The sequence below is a fragment of the Chrysemys picta genome, chromosome 1 (genome assembly GCF_011386835.1).
Source record: "Chrysemys picta bellii isolate R12L10 chromosome 1, ASM1138683v2, whole genome shotgun sequence".
NCBI lineage: Eukaryota > Metazoa > Chordata > Testudines > Emydidae > Chrysemys > Chrysemys picta.
The window spans coordinates 220,937,436-220,956,475 of record NC_088791.1 but is presented as its reverse complement, the minus strand read 5'-3'; the positions used below and the strand labels follow the sequence as shown (position 1 = coordinate 220,956,475).

General features: G+C 43.4%; 1 protein-coding gene and 1 long non-coding RNA gene across 8 annotated transcripts in view; one reads left to right on the top strand and one right to left on the bottom strand.

Annotated features, from left to right (window-relative positions):
• Positions 1–19,040, top strand: part of EGFL6 (EGF like domain multiple 6) — a 69,877-nt gene that overhangs the window by 10,135 nt on the left and 40,702 nt on the right. For 3 of the 6 annotated variants that reach the window (XM_024108761.3, XM_008172067.4, XM_008172068.4), the window contains exons 2-5: positions 1,523–1,632; positions 6,096–6,188; positions 10,077–10,196; positions 16,308–16,427. In XM_024108761.3, coding sequence (XP_023964529.2) covers positions 1,523–1,632; positions 6,096–6,188; positions 10,077–10,196; positions 16,308–16,427 — 443 coding nt within the window. The remainder of the gene's footprint in view (positions 1–1,522; positions 1,633–6,095; positions 6,189–10,076; positions 10,197–16,307; positions 16,428–19,040) is intronic. The other 3 variants (XM_065580650.1, XM_042840169.2, XM_065580651.1) reach the window with 2 other exon arrangements.
• Positions 1–19,040, bottom strand: part of LOC101939332 (uncharacterized) — a 206,828-nt gene that overhangs the window by 175,510 nt on the left and 12,278 nt on the right. The window lies entirely within an intron of this gene.

The following is a 19,040-nucleotide window of genomic DNA, read 5'->3' as shown; positions in this document are numbered from 1 at the left end:
TTTGCTACAGCATTGGCTAAGTGGTCTCAGTGCCACTACAGAGGACCAAACACCACACGCAGGAGGTGTGTGGGTTACAGTATCATCTTTCTACAGCCATTATGGTAGCAGGCTTCAATGAAACCTGACATGACCTTCCAAGAACTAACGATCAGCAAGACATTTCTTTGATCTTGCCTTTTCTAACAAACCTATAGCAACAGGTATATTTATATTTTAAGATGCACCCCCACAGACCAAGACACTTCACTGCACATGCTTCTTCCTTTGGGGAGAGGAATGAGAGAATAAGCACTACGTGAGAGATGAGTCACGTGCCTTAATGCACTGCTGGAAGGCGCTCAGATACTATAGTGGTGAGCGTGTTATAAAAACCTCTATCGATTAGACTTTACAGAGCTCCATCAGACTCCCAAGTCTTTGCCCCAGGGTGAGATACAACACTTTGTTTAGGCTCGCCAATAACTATGAGCTCTTGGATTCCTTCTGCTGACCTGTCTCCTGGCTGGCCTGCCTCTGGTGACAGTTCCATTTCAGAAGGCAGTTTTGCTGAGGGAAATATCATTCCCTATCTTTGGAAGTATTCTTTTTCTCTTAATTTATATGACTGGTTCCTGTGAGGATGAGTGCCTGAGAAATCTGTAATGAGTATTGTAACTCCATAGTTGCTCTAATAAAAGTTATATTACAACTCAATACAGGGTGACAGGCATTAATGACACTATCATCAGGAGATAAAGCGATGACGTTAATATGTATCAGAGGAAGTACAAAAAATCATGAGTCTTATTTTCAGTATAGGACTTATGTGTTCCCACAAATTGCCCTGTAAATACCCACACCTTCACCTGGAAATTCTAGCTACTGAACTATCTCTAATGAGGCAACATTTTCTTTGAGGAAGGCCAAATATTTGTAGACTTTGTCAAAGAAAAGTATTAAGGAGGGGCGTGGAGAAGGGGGTGGATGCATGGGATTTCAGGTCAGGGACGGAGTTTCGTGCATAGTGGCTGAATGGCAGAAGACTTTATGGACAAGAGTTGGAGGAGGAAAAACAGATGGGCTGGGGGGGAGGTTAATGGGCAGGTGGGGGACCCCAAAACCATCACTACATAGTAACCACCTCAGGATTTATGCAGCACTGATTTTCCATAAGTATTGTAATTTGGTCATTAGCATTGTAGAATTAGTCACGGCAGCCCATTTCCTCATCTGGTGCAAAATGGAATCACCCCATTGACTCCAGTGAAGCTACACTGACTTGTACAAGCTGAGGATCTGGCCCTATTTTCTACTTTGCAATTTTAATAGAAAAGCTGTAAGTTAGTTACAATTTCAAAACCCTGAACCGCCTACTTAGCATCCCTTCAATGAACCCTGCTGACTACTTCAGTGACGCACGTCAGCAACATTAAAATGTGTGGTGGTGGATGAAATTTGATTAAAACATGCAAAGGAGGCAGTGTGATGGTGGATTAAAATGTGTTCCTCTGCTGCAGCTAATGTTATGCTTCGTGCACAGCTCAAGAGGTCACAGGCAGCTGATGAGTGTGAGCCAGCCTGGGGTTTGTCGCTACGGTTCTAAGCTCGAGTGCTGCTATGGCTGGAGAAAGAACAAAGGGCATTGCGAAGGTAACATTAGCAAATAACCATTGACATCTTCATGACTGTGTGCTTAGCTTTTAATAATGTGGCTCCTTATGGGCCCACCAGAGGTTATAGGAAGCAGAACAAGTGAGGATTCAATATACTGTAGGAGCATGAAGCAAATAAGTGTTTTTTAGAGAGCGTCCCTTTAAAAATGCAGAATTGGATAAACAGAAGCACCCAGTAAAATAGCTTTATAACTTTAACGCCAGAAGGGACCATTAGGATTACCTGGCCTGACCTTTTGCATAACACCGAAAGATGAGAATTGGAGAATGCCTGTACCAAGATAGCCATTGAAAATTAGAACAAGATCCAAAAAATCAGAAATGCAGACTGTAATCACTAAAACTATATTTACAGACAGATGCTTTTCATTAAGTAGCAGCCTTTATCTTCAGATTCTCTGGGAAGCAATAGTTTCCACCCTTCTAAAAAGAGAATAAAATTCAAGCAACAAGTCCATCCAAATAGAACTTATGTTGCCAGCCAGTATTCTGGTCCCTGGGGAGCTGGTTTCATGAAGGATCAATGGCTTTTAAGAGGCTTCCAATCTGTTAAGGGCATACAAATGCTAGGAAGAGGGTAATATGAAATCTCTCCCCAGCTGTATTTAGGCAAAGCACAATGAACTCATAAAATGCCAGACTTTAGGAGGAGTCAATTTCTTAGCTCCTCCATCTGCTATGCTGATAAACTTAGCGCTGACTATCTGTCGAAGTTTAATAAAGGTTCAGTGTATAATTGGTAAAAATCAGTAGACTGCCATCTAAAAGGGACTGATGCCCAAAAACCTTTTCTCCTTATAATTGTATTAATATGCTTTTCAGATAGCAATGCTAGTTTTTAAAAAAAAAAACTTGAGCAAAGGGATTCCTTAATAATTTTGCATTGTTTGTATAACTCAAGTTCTGGTACTAAAAGAATACACAGAGGTAAATATGGCAATAAGCAAAAGTAATTTGGATGAGCAAATGCAACTAGTCACTTTTTCCCCCCAAAAGCATTCAGATGACCTCCTATTGGTGTCCAGTTTTGACAAGTTCTTGAAATTCTTCACCTGGCAGATTTCTGGTTTGAGTCAACCAGGATGTCAATCTAAACTGTAAATAAAGATGCAGTAGCTCCTCACTCCCGGTGAGGATTTTTTTTTTTATACTCATTTGATTTCACAGTGTGCAACTTTTCATTCAGGGTTTATGTCAGTTTAGGTACGGTGAAATTCTTCATTAATTTGAGGTACGAGGTGATTTAAATGCAAAGGATTAATACATTTAATAAATGTTTAACAAATTTTTAAAGAACTTAAAAAAGAGACCAAAATTCCATTGTGCTAATTCTGGCAAATTCTAAATTGTGGCTTTCCTATGTGCTTTAACTGGTAATACAGGTACACAAGAGAATTGGGACAAGATCCTATAAACTTTGTGCACATCTCCAGGGCTCCTAGGTGCTATGGTAATGCAAATAACCAACAGCAACAATATCCCACTGACTTCAGCAGGAGTTACTTGTATCTATGCATTTCACAATTAGGTCTTCAATTTAAAAAAGAAAATGTGTCATACTGGAGAATATCTGCTTTTGTAAAATATTTTAGGGTCTCATGTTCAAGATATAATGCTCTGATCCTCGATTACTAAATACCATTTTATGAGCTCCTCTGGAAAATAAAATAACAGCTCTGTAGCAGGGTAAGAAACTTGTAAAGCACTGGGGAAAGAGGTGTTTCACAACAGACTTGTAACAAATCAGTTAAGTCCTGAATTACCAAACAAAAATCCACATTCCCCCAGACTACTCATAACCACTGTTCTGAGCACCAGTGCTAGTTCAGGTCAAATTTTTCAAACTTGGGTGTCCAAAGTTAGGCATCTAAATCTTATTTAGGCCCTTAAGTAGTTTGGTGCTCAAAACCTCCGGGGGGGGGGCAGGGGGGGGGAACAAGGTATTTATTTAGGTGTCTAGACAAGAATTTAGGTGCCTAACATTGAACACACATTTGAAATTTTTGCTCTTATTTTTTATTGCTTTAGCAAAAAGGGAGATTGGAGAGATCTAGATCTTGAACAGCAAAAGCTGACATTCTTACAACCCACTAGCTCATGGATACCAAAAATGTTAAGATGTCAGTTTTCCAGTTCTGCAGTGCTTAGTGGTGTACAATATTGGATGCACTGAAAATTAAGCCATAATGGTTAGTGAAATATTAAACAGTTAAAAGTCTGGGTATATTTTAAAGTACTGGTTCATTAAGTCTTTTGCATGCTGTGTAGCACTTACTGATGTTAGTAATCACACTGAATTTCTTGCTCATGTGAGCAGGTTTTTTAAAGAAGTGCCAAGCCCTCAGAACAATTTGGAAGTAGTAGAAAGAAGGGCACCCACCTACTGGCTAATAATGTTCTGGGTTGTGAATTAAAAAGCTTAAACTCATAAATGTTCAGGCTTAACAGGTGGAAGAGGTATCATAATTTATAATCGGCTCTAGTGCGCTTCATGTTTCTCCCAAAAGAAACCGCTTCCGAGCAAAAGATATAAAGCACAACCTAGTAACCACCATACACAAGCCAGAGGCAAGGTTATAGATAAAGGTGAGGCTAGAATCCAGAGGTGAATCTAGCAAGTAGGTTGGGGGCACTGAATTAGGTAGGCAATATTTCACCTTGAACAGGACAAAGCAAAGGTTTTTGGTTTTATTTTTACACCTGCACCCCCACACAGGGAGAGAGTACTTAGAGTATGGACTAGATATGCTCCTGAGTCTCTGATGGCTCTACACACTCACTCACTCACTCGCTCTCCTACCAGGGAGCTTCGATGAAGTTCCTGGCAGGAGTTCGAGCTATTTGGCCTGACCTTCCTTAGAGTGAGTCAACCTTGTGTGGAGGACCTTGCTGATGGAAGGAGTAATTTTAAATTCCCCCCTGCCAGTAAATCTAGCCAAATTGTTTGGTATTCTTTTAAAAGAAAAATGTAACCCTCAGCGTGGGATGGGACATACAACTGCCCAGTCCAAAAACATAATAAAGCATTTAGTTAGTAATTTAGAATCCAGGCCTAAATTTTTGCTCTCTTTGCATACCAGGATGCACAAGTGTATTTGAAGCTGTCTTGACATGATTAGTTTCTCCAGTATGCTCATACTATATGGGAAGACTTTAAATACTGTGTGTGCTTTACCATTAGATGTTAAACATCTTACTACTGCATACAGAAAGATATTGTGCTACATGGGCATTGTGTCAGACAGTCACTGCAATTCTCGGGTGGCATGTCAGACCCCGTAATTAGAAAATGTTCAGACACATCAGAAAAATTCTGTGCCAATTCAATCTTTATGTAATCTGATTTCCAAGGGAACTGCATGGGGTCTAAATCAATTGGCAGAGAGTCTGACTCTGCTTATCTACAGTAACCTGAAGCTGCTCTAGAATGGCTTAGAAAAGAAGACAATTCAGCAGTATTCTATAGAGATAAAGCCTCTCTGGAGAAGTTCATAAGTGGAACTCCAGAGTGGGTAGAAAAAGGAAGGAAGAGGCATGGACAAAGGACAGTGAGGGGGAATTCAGAGGAAAAGGGAGAAAAGCTCAGACCTCTCCCTTATGAATAATAGACATTACAACTGACTCTTGGGTTTTAAAATGCTAAATATATCTCTAATACAGCACTTACGAACACATGATAATGAACGAATGTAGATGAGTTTGAGACTTTTTTTGAGAGATGCACATTTTAGTTCCAGATTTCTAAGCTTCTAACAGCCTTACATATTTCCATTCACCTGCTCCCCCACAGCAAGTAAACTCTTTGAATGGATGAGCAGAAACATGTACTGTGATGTAGCAGAACCCTGGCAGCTGCCTTAGACTACAGCTCTATTCTTCCAGTGGCTCCACGCTCTCCTACGGTCAAGCTCCATTGTGCTGCGGGACAGGGAAAGTGCTAAAGAGGAAATTGATGCAGCCTCTTACTGATGCAACCCCATTTTTGGCAGGGGGAAAGAAAGTGAGGAGATTGTTCTGGAGGGGATGAAGGAAGAAAGCTATGAGATTCCTTTCAGTGCATACAGCTCTTTGTAATGGCAGTACCATCTCCCCTTCCTTTCCCTTCAGCCCCAAAGCCCTGCCAACCTCTTCTGCCTGCAACGCTACTCTCTTCTGCTCCACATCAGTGCCAAATTTCTTCTTTTCCCTCCCATGCTCATGCTTAGCCAGTATCTTCCTCCTGCTCCCCACTCAACAAAAATTTACCAGTGCAGACAGAGCAAGCTATCTGTGCTGCCTTGAGTTTTGTCCTGTTCAATTAAAATGTCCTCTGGGTAACATGGAGTGATGCAGATTAAATACTTTGACAACTTTTAGTTCACACTAGGTTCTCTTGTAATGCAGAAATGTCTCTACCTTCTAGCAACAACACCTTTAATTTCTCTCTGTTTTGCCCTCCAGCCACCTGTGAACATGGGTGCAAGTATGGCGAGTGTGTGGGGCCAAACAAATGCAAATGTTTTCCTGGATTTACAGGGAAAACCTGCAGTCAAGGTTTGTACACATTATAGTTATTCTCCAAAAAAGAGACTTTGATCATTGACAGTCTGTCTCCTTGTCTTCAGCTCCCTATGGAAAAGTGTGTGTGTGGGAGGGGAAATCTCAGCCATTTGTTTGCAGCTACAACTTTAACTGACTTAGGAATTCTGAATTGTCATGGATGATTAAAGGATAAATATGGAAACTAAAACAGGTCATAGTCTTCAGTGAAAACATTCTACTTACCTGTTCCCTCAACAAGCATCTTTCTTCTAGATACTGTACTTATCTATAGTACTTACATGGCCCCCATCGCTCTAGTATCTGAGTGCCTCACAATCTTTCATGTATTTTTACTGACGGTACTCTTGTAAGACAGGGCAGTGCCATTAGCTCCATTGTACAGAGGGGGAACTGAGGCACAGAGCAGCTAAGTGACTTGCCCAAGGTATGTCAGGACAGCTGTGGCAGAGCAAGGAATTGAACCTAGGGGTTTCCCAGGTCCTAGGCTAGTGCCCAAGCCATTGAACCATACTTGTTCTTCAGTATCTTTACAGTATATAAAATCCACGTAAAGTGCAAGTGTTCAGTGTTCTGAACCCCTCCTGTACATTTCCTTTCTTCTGCTCATGCAGCCAGGATTTGGGGTGTATGTTGTTGGCTGTCCTATATTTTTGCTCAGAATATCGGATGTATGCAAACAGTTTTTGTATTGTTTATAGTTAGGGTTGCCAGGCATCCAGTTTTCGACCAGAATGCCCGGTCAAAAAGGGACCCTGGCAGCTTTGGTCGGCACTGCTGACGGGGCCATTAAAAGTCTGGTCAGCAATGCAGAGGGGGTCTGGGGATAAAGCAAGCTCCCTGTGGCTCCCGGAAGCAGCCCTGAGGTGCATGGGAAGCCAGAGAGGCTCCATGTGTCCCCACCCCAAGCGTTGGCTCCGCAGCTCCCATTGGCCGGGAACCACGGCCAATGGGAGCTGCGAGGGTGGGCACAAGGGCAGCACGTGGAGCCTCCCTGGCCGCCCATGCACCTAGGGGCTGCAGGGACCTGGCGGCCGCTTCCTGGGAGTCACAGTAAGCACTTCTGGGACCCCACACCCCCTGCCGCAGCCCTGAGCCCCCTCCTGAATCCCAAATCTCTCATCCCCAGCCCCACACTCAGAGCCTGCACCCCAGCCAGAGTCCTCCCCCTCCCCTGCAGCCCAACCCCCTGCCACAGCCCAGAGCCCTCTCCTGCACCCTGAACCCCTCATTTCTAGCCCCACTCAGAGCCCATACCCCGACCACACAGCCCAAACCCCTGTCCCAACCCCCACCCCAGCCTGGCACCCTCTCCCTCACCCCAAACCCCTCATCGCTAGCCCCACCCCCAGCCGGAGCCTGCACCCCCAGCCGGAGCCAGGTGAAAGTGAGTGAGGGTGGGGGAGATCGAGCGACAAAGGGAGGGGGAAACGGAACGAGTGGGGACGGTGCCTCGGAGAAGGGGCGGGGCAGGGGTGTTTGGTTTTGTGCCATTAGAAAGTCGGCAACCCTATTTATAGTACAGTAGTGCCAAAAGGTCTTGATCAAGATCTAGGCACAGTGCTTAAGCATAGTAAAAAAAATAATCCAAGAGTTTATAGCCAGAATAGACATGAAAGAAAGGAAGCATTATAAATTTGCACCCCTACTAGTCCAAAATAGCCCAGGCATACTTCAAAAGACACATGTTTGAGAGGATTTGTGGACAGGGCTGAGAGCATGCTTCCCACTACAATTAAGGGATGGAAATGAGTTCTCTAGATGGTAGGCTTGCTGAGTTCCTGCTCCGAATTATTTTCATGCTGTTGAAATTTTATTGTAGTATAGGTTAGGGCACCTAGAGTCTTGTATAGGCATCTTACTAATTAAATAAATTATCTTCCCCATTTTATGGATGGAGAAATGAGATGCAGAGTGATTAGAGACGTCCCCAAAGATCCACAAGAACTTCTCATAAACAGGAATTGAACCCAGAAATCCCACTCTAGTTCCTTGACCACAAGTTTTTCTTCTGAACTGACTTGATGGACACTTCACAATTTACATGGGCAAATACCCTTTGTTTGTACATGCTAATTTGAATTTTTGAGAACTCCGAAATTAGGACATCCAAACTTGTACATTCAGAAACTTGAGTGCATAGTTTTGGCTTCATAAGTTTACAGGTAGCCTTTGAAAATTTTGAAAAGGGAATATACTGTTACTTTTTCACTGTGTTTTTAGGCTCTGCTTTAAAATGTTAAGCAATCAGATTAAAAGGACACTGTCAACTTTGAATATTAACAGTTTGCAAAAAAAATTAAACAGTCCAATTTCTGAGATCACTGCAGAACATTATTTGAAGGGTGCTATTCGAAAAACCCTTCAGAAAAGCCCTTCAATTTTTCTTCTTCCATGTTGACACTATTTATAAGGAATTTTCAGCAAGGAAAAAACTAACTGACTGACTCTAGAGGAAATGATAAAATTGACTATATGCAATGGGTAAAAATTTCTAAAGCACCTAAGTCCCGTTTTTTATAAGAGGCTAAGAATCATTGAAAGGCAATAGGACTTAGGCTCCTAAGTCACTTTGGTAACTTTGAAAAATGTTTCCATTGTCTAGTTGAACAAACAAATTTCTGCTCATCTTTGTTACAGTAATCCTGGCTGTTGCATGGAACTGTAGTAGCTACAAAACTTTCAGTTTAATTTCCAAATTGGTGTGTCTCTAAAGATGTATGAAACAACAATGTTTTGAGTAATATCACATTTCCTTTTTTTGTTGGAATGGGCTCTGACAAATACTTTTGCAGACATATCACTACCCAGACGGTTTGCTCTTTGTGGCCTGGAGATTTTCCTCTGGCCTGCAGGCCACACCGACACATGAACAGATGCTGAGACCATTAGAACTGGAATTGAGCCCACTCAGCCCTCTGAGATGTTTTTTTTATTGAAATCACCTTACTGTAAACACATTGTGTGTGGACTATGTGCAGTGATGTATTTTGTTAATGAACTCTTCAGTATTTGATAAACAGGTTTCAAAATAGTGAAAGAGGGGCAGTTGCCAAACAGTTTAATAAAGTCACAAATGCAGATACTGTTCACATATAACAGGAGTGTAGCCTCCATTGTCAGCACTGTATTTCACTCCAGGCAAATTAAATTCAGCTAGGTGATTTCCTTCTCTACAAAAGCTGGTTCCTGGGCAATTAAAAACTAATATTGTTCCTTTCTTGCCCTTTTCAGGAGTAGTTTAAAAAAAAAAGTGGGTAAACTAACCTAAACTCCATATTCCCCAAATGAGAAGTGCGTTTACCCTCAACTACACCGATACTTTTCAGATTTTATTGACAGGTTGGGTTTTGAGAATGGTAAAGAACTCAGCTGCATGAGGTGTTTGTTTTGTTTTGTTTTTTTAAGGAAACAGACAATTCTTAACATATGATCACCTCTGTCTCCCTTAACGATTTGCTCTTGCCACGACATCACAGCTGATGCTTGGCCCATGAAATCTTTTAGTCCTCTTTTCCCCGTGCTGTGTGACTGACTTGTTTTCACTTTTTTTTTTAATGAATGTCAGATGGGGGACTAAAGTCTCTAGCTAGAATAATAAAAACCCTGCTGTTAGCAAATATTGTAATTGCAGTTCTCTCTCCCCTTGCAGTCTGCCAGAGGTTGCACTGCAGTCTGTCAGGTGCAGCCGGCTCTCCTTGCTAGTTTTTATAGCGCTCACTTAGGCAGATGGTCTGCTGAATTCCTTTCTTGCAAAGGGTTGGCTCATTTTCTATCCCAGGGCTTTTACTTTGGGGAATTTTAGGCATGAAGCAACATTATAACCATATATTTAAAATAACAAAAATCTCTGCACTCATTTCATTCAAATTATTTCTGCAGATACAAATGAATGTGGATTAAAACCACGTCCCTGTGAGCATAGATGTATGAACACCCATGGCAGCTACAAGTGCTATTGTCTCAATGGCTACATGCTCATGCCAGATGGCACATGTGCAAGTAAGTAACACTTATCGCAGGATAAGTAGTAATTTAGATACACAGATTATCCAATCAATATCTTATCACAAATGACTCCTGTGTAATGATGGCTGGCAGCTAGTTTATCTGTGACAGGGTATCTCTCTCAGGTTCCTAGTGCTGTCAACACTAAAGGATGTGTTCTCCTGTGGCTCTATTTTTAAAGGGATAGATTAAACTAATCTAGGGTACAGTTGTGTTTTTAGGGGAATGTTAGTCCTTAAAAATAAAATCATTAGATAGTTCTATAGGCTTAGTTCAAATGTAGGGTAGCTTGCATAGCCTCTGTCCACAACTCTGCTAGTGCATCATATTAGAAAGACAAGGCGGGTGAGGTAATATCTTTTATTGGACCAGCTTCTGTTGATGAGACAGACAAGTTTTTGATTTTACACAGAGCTCTTCTTCCGACCTATGTAAGCTCCAAAGCTTGTCTCTTTCACCAGCAAAAGTTGGTCCAATAAAAGATATTCCCTCCCTCACCTTGTCTTTCTGATATCCTGGGACCAATATCCTTATTGACTAGGGATGAATGAATAAACTATAGATACAGAATTCAAACTGAATTTTTAGTGAGGTTCACAGTGTTCAGTAAACTTCTTAAAACATGGGGAAACAGTGTTCTTCCACTTTGGAATGGCCTTTTTCCACCCCAAAGTGAAAGTGCCAATTTAATATCCTAGAAATTACTTTCTAGTGCTCTCTCTAGTTCTGTCTGACACGACCCAAGCCCTGGTGTTCACAGTACTTCTTTAGAAGACTTTCATACTAATATATCCCACCATTAAGAAACTTTTCCTAATATTTGGTCTCCATTTTCCCATGCATAATTTTATCCTATTACTTCTTGTTATAGTCCTTCGTAGCACCCTGCATCATCTCTCTTTTCCTGGTGTGTTGTCTGTCTACCAGCTTGTGTCGACAGACGTGCGCTAGCTCAAGTAGAGCTGGCACACTAAAAATAGCCATGTAGTCAGGAGTAGTGCAGGGGGTGGCTCGGGCTAGCTGCCAGAGCACAAACCCCAGCCAGAATTCCTGGTACATTCCGTAGTGGCTAGCCTGAGCCACTGCTGAACCCTGCTACACTGCTATTTTTCATGTGCTAGCTCTGCTTGACCTAGCACATGTCTGTCAACCCAAGATGGGAAGCATGCTTCCAGCTGCATTGTCGACATACTGTAATGCACTGGCCACCACCCAAGCATCCCCTTGCAGCCAGCGGCCCTATGCAGTCCCTGTCCGTTTTCCTCTTCTTCAGGGCTCCATGAACAAACCCCACATAGTCACAGCCCTTCTTGGTGTCTGGTTTATTTACAACAATAAAAAAAACCCCAAATCAGTCTTCCACCCAGCTTTAAGCTAGGCACAGCCCTCCTCCTCCCTGAAGCACTAAGCCATTAATAGTACCTACATTTAGTAGTCAGAGTTCCATAGAAATTGTTATACTAGATCGGTCCATCTAATTCAATGTCCTGTCTGAAACAAATCAGTACCAGCTGCTTCATAGAGAGGTGAACATATGGACAATTAGGAAGTAATCTTCTCATTTGGGAAATTTCTCCTAATCCTGTGTCACTTAGAAGTTGGTTTTATGTACTGAAGTAAAATGACTTGTGGCCCATCCAATTTTTTATCATATCTATCTACTGCACCTGTGAATATTCTCATCCATATAAATGTTGAATACTTTTAGGAATCCACCAAGCAGTTGACGTCAATGATATGTATTGCTTATCTTCATAGACAAAATTCACTTTCCTGAGTGTGGTTTCTTTAAACCTGTACAAAGGCATCTAGAAGTAATATGTACAAGACATATTTACAGGTACACATATACCCATATACTGTGCAGTTGGCTTGTTTATACAGTGTTGTTGCAAAGAGTTCTGAGAGTGACAGTAAGCAAGCTTTTTTTATTCATACTTTTGCTCCTTTTAACCCAAGCAGTTAGCCAACATTCTGGGGCTAGGTCTACACTACCCGCCTGAATCGGCGGGTAGAAATCGACCTCTCGGGGATCGATTTATCGCGTCCCGTGGGGACGCGACAATCGATCCCCGAATCGACGCTCTTACTCCACCAGCGGAGGTGGGAGTAAGCGCCGTCGACAGGAAGCCGCAGAAGTCGATTTTGCCGCCGTCCTCACAGCGGGGTAAGTCGGCTGCGATACGTCGAATTCAGCTATGCTATTCACGTAGCTGAATTTGCGTATCTTAAATCGACTCCCCCCTGTAGTGTAGATGTACCCTGGGTCTTCCAGGTTGTTTAGATGTTTGGTGATAGAATCAGGTATTTCTTTGGTGCAATCCTATTTATTTATAAAGAACATGCCCTAAAGTCTTGTTTTACTGATGGCAGTAGGAATCAAACAGGAAGAGGTGGTGTCTTTACTCACAGTTCCAAGAGCTATAACTTGATCAACCCCACTGCCCCGGGCTGGCACATTCCTCACCTCACTCAAGGATACAGACAGGCTAGAGCTCTTCAGGTCCCCTGTGTCTAGTTAAGCTTCCAACTCACCCCTTGACTAGCCTGTCTGTTCTTCTCTCCTTCTCAGCCTAGTTTCTAGAGATAAAGATGGGGCTTTCCCAACTCTTCATGAGGTGGGTGGGGGTGGAACTAAACCAGCTCTTCCCCAGCTGGGCTTTGTCTCTAATTAGGGCTGGCCCTCCCAAACAGGTGCAAGCAGGTGGGTTAATTGGTCTCAAGCCCACATGATTACCTTTGGCTGGGAGGAAGTTGATGTTATAGACTGCTGGCTCTGCAGCAAGGTTCTTAGCTGCTTATGTGGCTTCTCCTACTCTGTAGGTGAGGGGTGTGCCTTAGGTGCTGTCCAGAGAGAGCTGGGTAAAGCTACTGAGAGGCAGAGGAGGTGGAGAGAGCAGCATGCTTCTCTGGGGGCCCTGCCATAGTTTGGAGCAGGAGGGTACAGTGGGGACCCTGGAGTGCCTGGTGGTTTAGAGGAGTCCTGTGGGCTCCCTCAAGGGATGCAGTTGTGAGCGAGGTATTCGGGAAGCAGAGGATAGCAGGATACTAGCACAGTGGCTGCTGGAATTGGAAAACAGCAGGTAAAGCCTGTAGCCAGGGAGCAGCAAGAGAGTGTCTCCAGGGCAAGATCAGTGAGGGAGGATGAGCAGCCAAAGGGAGCTCCAGTAATGGCTGCTAGGGGAGTAGAAGTGAGAGTAACTGTCACAGGAGTGCTGGTAGCAGCCAAAGCTCTGCAGGCAACCATGGAGGACTATGCACTGGTAACTGCAAGTAACCGACGACGTTAGAGTGCCAAGTGAGAATCCTGCTGGCAGAGCATGCACTGGTAGCTGTGGGGACTGCTGCCAGGGAAGGCGCAGCAAGAAAGGTGAGTCACCTGCTGGTGGCTGATGCCTAGAGTGGGCAGCAACAGCTGCAAGTTGGACACACCCCAGGAAGAGGAGTGATGGTCCCAAAACGGTCTGGCAGAGACACTGGTGGCAGTGCCAGAGGGACTGCCAAATGGAGGGCAGTGATATGAAGTCAGGTGGTTGGGGTAACAGAGTCATTGTCCCAAGCACAAGGTGAGGAGGAGTTAGCAAGGGGGCAGAAGCCAGCTGTTCCCAATATGGGGCAGGCAGACCATTTCCCTCTAACAGTGCTTGTTAGCATAGTCTCCTTACTGGTTTTCCCAGTATGTGTTCCTGAGGCTGGCATTAGGTGTAGAAATTTAGTAATGGGCAAAGGAGAGGATGGTGCAGTTTCACCCTGGAGCATTGCTGGATCTGAGGAGCAAGGGGGAGGGAGGCTCTAGTGGCCTCTTCTTTGCATGGAGCTGGAGATACCAGCAGAGAGATGGGAGGAGGTGAGGGGGACAATAGGGGACTGGGGAGTGAGGGGAACTGCATCTCATGACAGTGCTACATTGTCTCTCCCCTGTCTCCCTCAAGGGGAGAGAGACAGGGAGTTATGGAGGAGCGTGCGGCAGTTACCTTGAGATGACCAAGAGGTGAATCAGATGAGGAAGGAGAGGAAAGGGGACTTGGATGGACCAGTTGGACTCTGCTGTCTTGAATTGTAGATCAAGAATCCTCAGAGAACCGGGCCAAAGAGCCGTGGCCATTGATGGGGAGTGCGGTGGGCCTAGTTGGCACAACAAAGTCTATGCCCAAACCAGAACCTTGGGAGCAGCGGGAAGAACAGACCCTGTCAGTCATGCAGCTGCCCAGGAAGAAAAAGCCAGTAGCTTACAGACTGGACTAGTGGTGTTACCCACATACTCGAGGGCACCCACCTTTACCCTTCCTGGGCTCAAGGTGTAACCCTTAATTTAGGCACTGGACCCTTTCCCATCCTGGGCTTATGGTATAAGGCATCCACCCTTACCCAGTTCCTAAGGCTCAGGGCGTAATCTGTGGATTTGCAGTACCTTTTACCAGTGAAAGAGCCTTACACAATAATATCCTTAACCTCTAGTTATTAACAATCACCAAAACAGAATGCACATGCTAAGCATATAATGGTCACCACTCCCAATAAAGCAGATGAACTTTTCCTGGTGGTCAGGATCAGGTCATCTGGGGACTCCAGCTTCTGCACAATATAGTTGGTAGGGTGTTGAGGTCTGACAGCTCTGACCTTGGGCTGTGTCCTGGAGTTGGTTCCAAAGAACTTCCTTTTGGACCCCAGTTTATATAGTGAAACTTGAGTCCTGCTTAGCTGGACCTTAACCAAGCATTTTAAACTAAAGTATTACAAAACAGTATTACAATCCTAGCCCATTACGAAACAATTTTTTACCCCATCAGACCCCACCACCTTAGTTGATTTAAATCTTGCAAAATTAGTTCTGCAACAAACAATCAAAGAACCGAACAGAAACCACACAGATAAACAATGGAGAAGTAGGGACCAAAAAGGCAAAACAATAAAGAAGTAGAGATTTCACAATCACCCTCAAGAATAAGCGATTCCTTGCCAGAGCGAATGCTATCAAACAAAGTTTTCTTTAAACATCTTAAGATCTGTTTCATTGTCTGGTGAGTGGGTGGGTGCTATTGGGACAGGAGCGCCTTCTGAACAGCCTGATATTACATTGTGTTAATGTAATTTAGGTGGAGTATGAGGATGTGACTTTCTGCTTCTTGGTTCATGGCTGCTGCTCTCCTAATACGACTGCAGAAAAAGGCCTCAGACCTTACAACAGTGGCTCGCAAACAGCCCTTTGAATCCCGTGCTGCTGCTGTGGGTGGCAATGTGAGGCAAGGACGTAGCCTAGAAAGTGTGGGGCTTGGGATTGATCTGGAGGGTGGGGAGTCATGGGAGGCTGTTTGGGGTGAACAAGTGGGGGCTACAGGGTGGAAATAGCAGAGAAATACAGAGTACAGTTATGGTTCACAGTGGTGGGTCTGGGTCACCCCATGCTGCAGAGGGATGTATTGGTGAACACACTGATTTGAGGGGTATGCAGTTCTCTTCAGTGAATCTGGTAGCAGTGATCAATCTACCTGCATACAGGGAAATCTATTTGTGCTAATGGTCAAATGAGATAATGGAAAGGTTTTTGGAGGGTGTACGCAAGGGTGCAGGGTAAGAGGGTCTGGCAGCAGGTGGTGGTGGTTCCCCTGATGAGACCAGGTATTAAGGTCACCATAATGTTCTGTAACCATCTACTGCCCTATGAGTTGAATGTGGACTGGCTCAGTAGACAGATACTCTTGGGCCCAGAAGAGAGAGTCCTGAGTTGACTGGGACTTTGGACAGAGGAATACAGATTCATGGTATGCTTGTCCAGGTCTTTTGTACAACCACTCACCCAGCTCTATCATAGAAGCAGACGAATGGGGGTACATTAGTTACATGGGGCAGCCCTGAATCTGTCACAAGCTGGGCTACTTAGCAGTTTGTGGGGGTGGAGTGGGGAGAACGGACATGTTATGTTTAGGGATATTATCCCCCTACTGCAACACTACTGAGGTGATGACAGTTGGTTGATTTATTTTGCTGTACTTGATATTTTGCATTTTGATCTTTGGAGTTGGCACTTATTTGTGTCTTTTAGTTTAGGAAAAGGGCTGGTCTTGTTCCAGTCTAGATTCCAAGAAGGGTGTGTTTTGTCTTCAGATTCCAGGACATGTGCTATGGTGAACTGCCAGTATGGATGCGAAGAAGTCAAAGAGGAGGTGCGGTGTTTGTGTCCATCAACTGGACTTCAGTTGGGACCAAATGGAAGGACGTGTATAGGTATGTGTGGCGTGATTTTTTTTTTCCTACTCTCAATTTTTTCTGCAGAGCCCATTCAGAATCAAGTCCTGAATCTTAAAAAATTCTGTATGGCAGCTGGTGTTGGACTACTGATCCCTCCTCGCAGGCTCAAGGTTAGGGCCTCTTGTTTTCAGTGTGTGACAAAGAAATTATCCCTACTGTTTTCAGAACATAGGAAAGAATAGTAATGTGCTTAAGATCCAAAGGTCAGTCTCATCACTGACGAATGACCAACAGCGCAGAAGTAAAATAGGAATCTCCTTCCCAACAATGCACAGCCCCTTGCTCAGGGCTCATGGCAAAGCCACAATTGACCCCACAGTTGGGACCTGGGGGCCCACTGCTAGTTGTATAGCATATTTAGAGCTGACTGCAAGGCTTCCACTTTGTTTCTGTCTGAAGATCACCACTTGTTTCAGTTAGGTTATCTGTACATTCAAAGGTCATTTTATTTCATTTAAGGTAACCCTAAGGATACTTATTTCATTTTAAGAGGGAACATAGTCAACAGCATGCACTAGATACACAGCAGAAATCTTAAACTTCATACTTATGTCTTCTTAAAGGGAGGGCAAAAGAACTCCTTCAGGTTTGTCTGTGCCACTGGCTTGAGACTATCAGAAAAACTTATTTTCAGAACACTGTACTCCATTTCACACAACAAAAATCATTAGGCACACAAGTTCATTTGCAAGCTTCCGCAAGAGATTTAGGTGCACCAGGCATCTGCAAACTTCGCAATTTTGCCATTCCAAGACTAGTTCTGTATCCCACAAAAATGCGCTGAGAGTTTATGTAACTTCCATTCCAGTCAGGCAACTTTAGATGATTGAAACTCATAACTAGAGCTGGGCAATAATTGATTTTTTTTTCCAGTTTGATAGTAGTTCCAAAACACTGAAAAACAAATTTAATTCAGGTTGAACTGAATCTGAATTTGTTTTTGAATTTGTGGTGAAATGAAAAAGTCTATCTTGGTTTTGTTGCAGAGCAGGGATTCAAACATGGGGCCCCAACATCCCAGCTAAGTGCCCTAGCCACTGGACTAAAGATTATGAGGGGTAGGGAACAGACATGAGCAACAGCACCAACTCCTCTTTCTTCTACTTCTCTGGCTGTTTTCTGAATGGCTGAAATTATTTGTGTGACATTTTCCATATAGTTTCAGGTTGACTGCAACTACACGTTTTGTTGACTCAACTTTTCATTCAAAAAAACTTCACATAGCTCCACTCATAACTAAGAAAGCTGTATTTTCTGTGATTGACCCAAAGATACAGTAGAAATACCTCCTCTTGCATGTACAGTATTACTTGTGAAAATGTCTCTGACATAGAGGAGTTGATGATGATGATTTCATGCACGTACACAGTGCCTATCACAATTGTATCTGATCACACTACAAATGGTTTGGGTTGGGGTCCAGATTATAAAGAACAGCTGTGCAGGCGATATCTGATAGGAGCAGAGGAATACAGTAGCTATTCAATTTCAGATGTTGCTGAGAAATACATTTTATAGGAATGCACTCTGCAGCCCAAAGAATATTTTGAATCTTGGAGAGGTTTAACATGTCAAACACACAGGAAATGAATTGTAACTATATAGGCAAAAAAACATGCAGAGCCTTTCAAGCAACAGATCAATTAAGCACGTCAACCTAGACACACTTTTTCTAAGGAGAGACAGTTACCATAGGAGTTGTCCTTTTGACACACAGCTGCAACAGCACGCCATACACAAATTTCACATGACCTGAGTGTTTTATCGCTCTGTGAGCTATAGAGTGAACCCATATGGACATTTGGCTCAGCTTCCAAACCATAAACATGCCATGATGGGAACCGTGTTTCTTTCCTTGAAAATGAAATGAATGTGATTGGAAATGTCCTGTTTTGGGGTGAATCAGCAGGATTCCCTAACCAGCCTCCCATTATAGTTTTATTATTAACATTTGTTTGAATTATTTAAGAGCTATTTGAAGGCAGACAGTCAGGAAGCATGTGTTTAAATACAACAGACAAGTCTAGAGCTTCTCCTAAATCTTTCTTTTAGCTATTCATACATCCGTTTTGATTGTTTCATATGTTTGTTTAGCTTATGAAGTATCTCGGTACATTCAGCATACACCTTAAAACACTAAAAAGGAGTTTAGATAAATGTAATGCTCCAATAGAAATGGTGTAAACATGAGCAAAAGGAAGGATGGTTCAGTGGTTGGAGTATTAGCCTGGGACTTGAGAGATCAGTATTCAATTCCTTTCTCTGTCACAAACCTCCTGTGTGACCTGGAGCAAGTTGTTTGGTTGCTCTGTGACTCAGTTTCCCATCTGTGAAATGGGGATAAAAGTACTTCCAACCTCATAGGAGTATTGTGAGGATAAATACATTAAATATTGTGCAAGGCTCAGATACCAAAGTAGTAGGGATCATGTAAGTACTTACAATAGACAAGCAGCCCAACAGGAAATGTTTAGTTTAATGTAAGGTTCGCCATTCCAGGCCAATGGGGGCCGCGGGAAGCAGTGCGGGCCAAGGGAACGGCAAACCATGGCCAGTGGGAGCTGTGATCGGCCGAACCTGTGGACACTG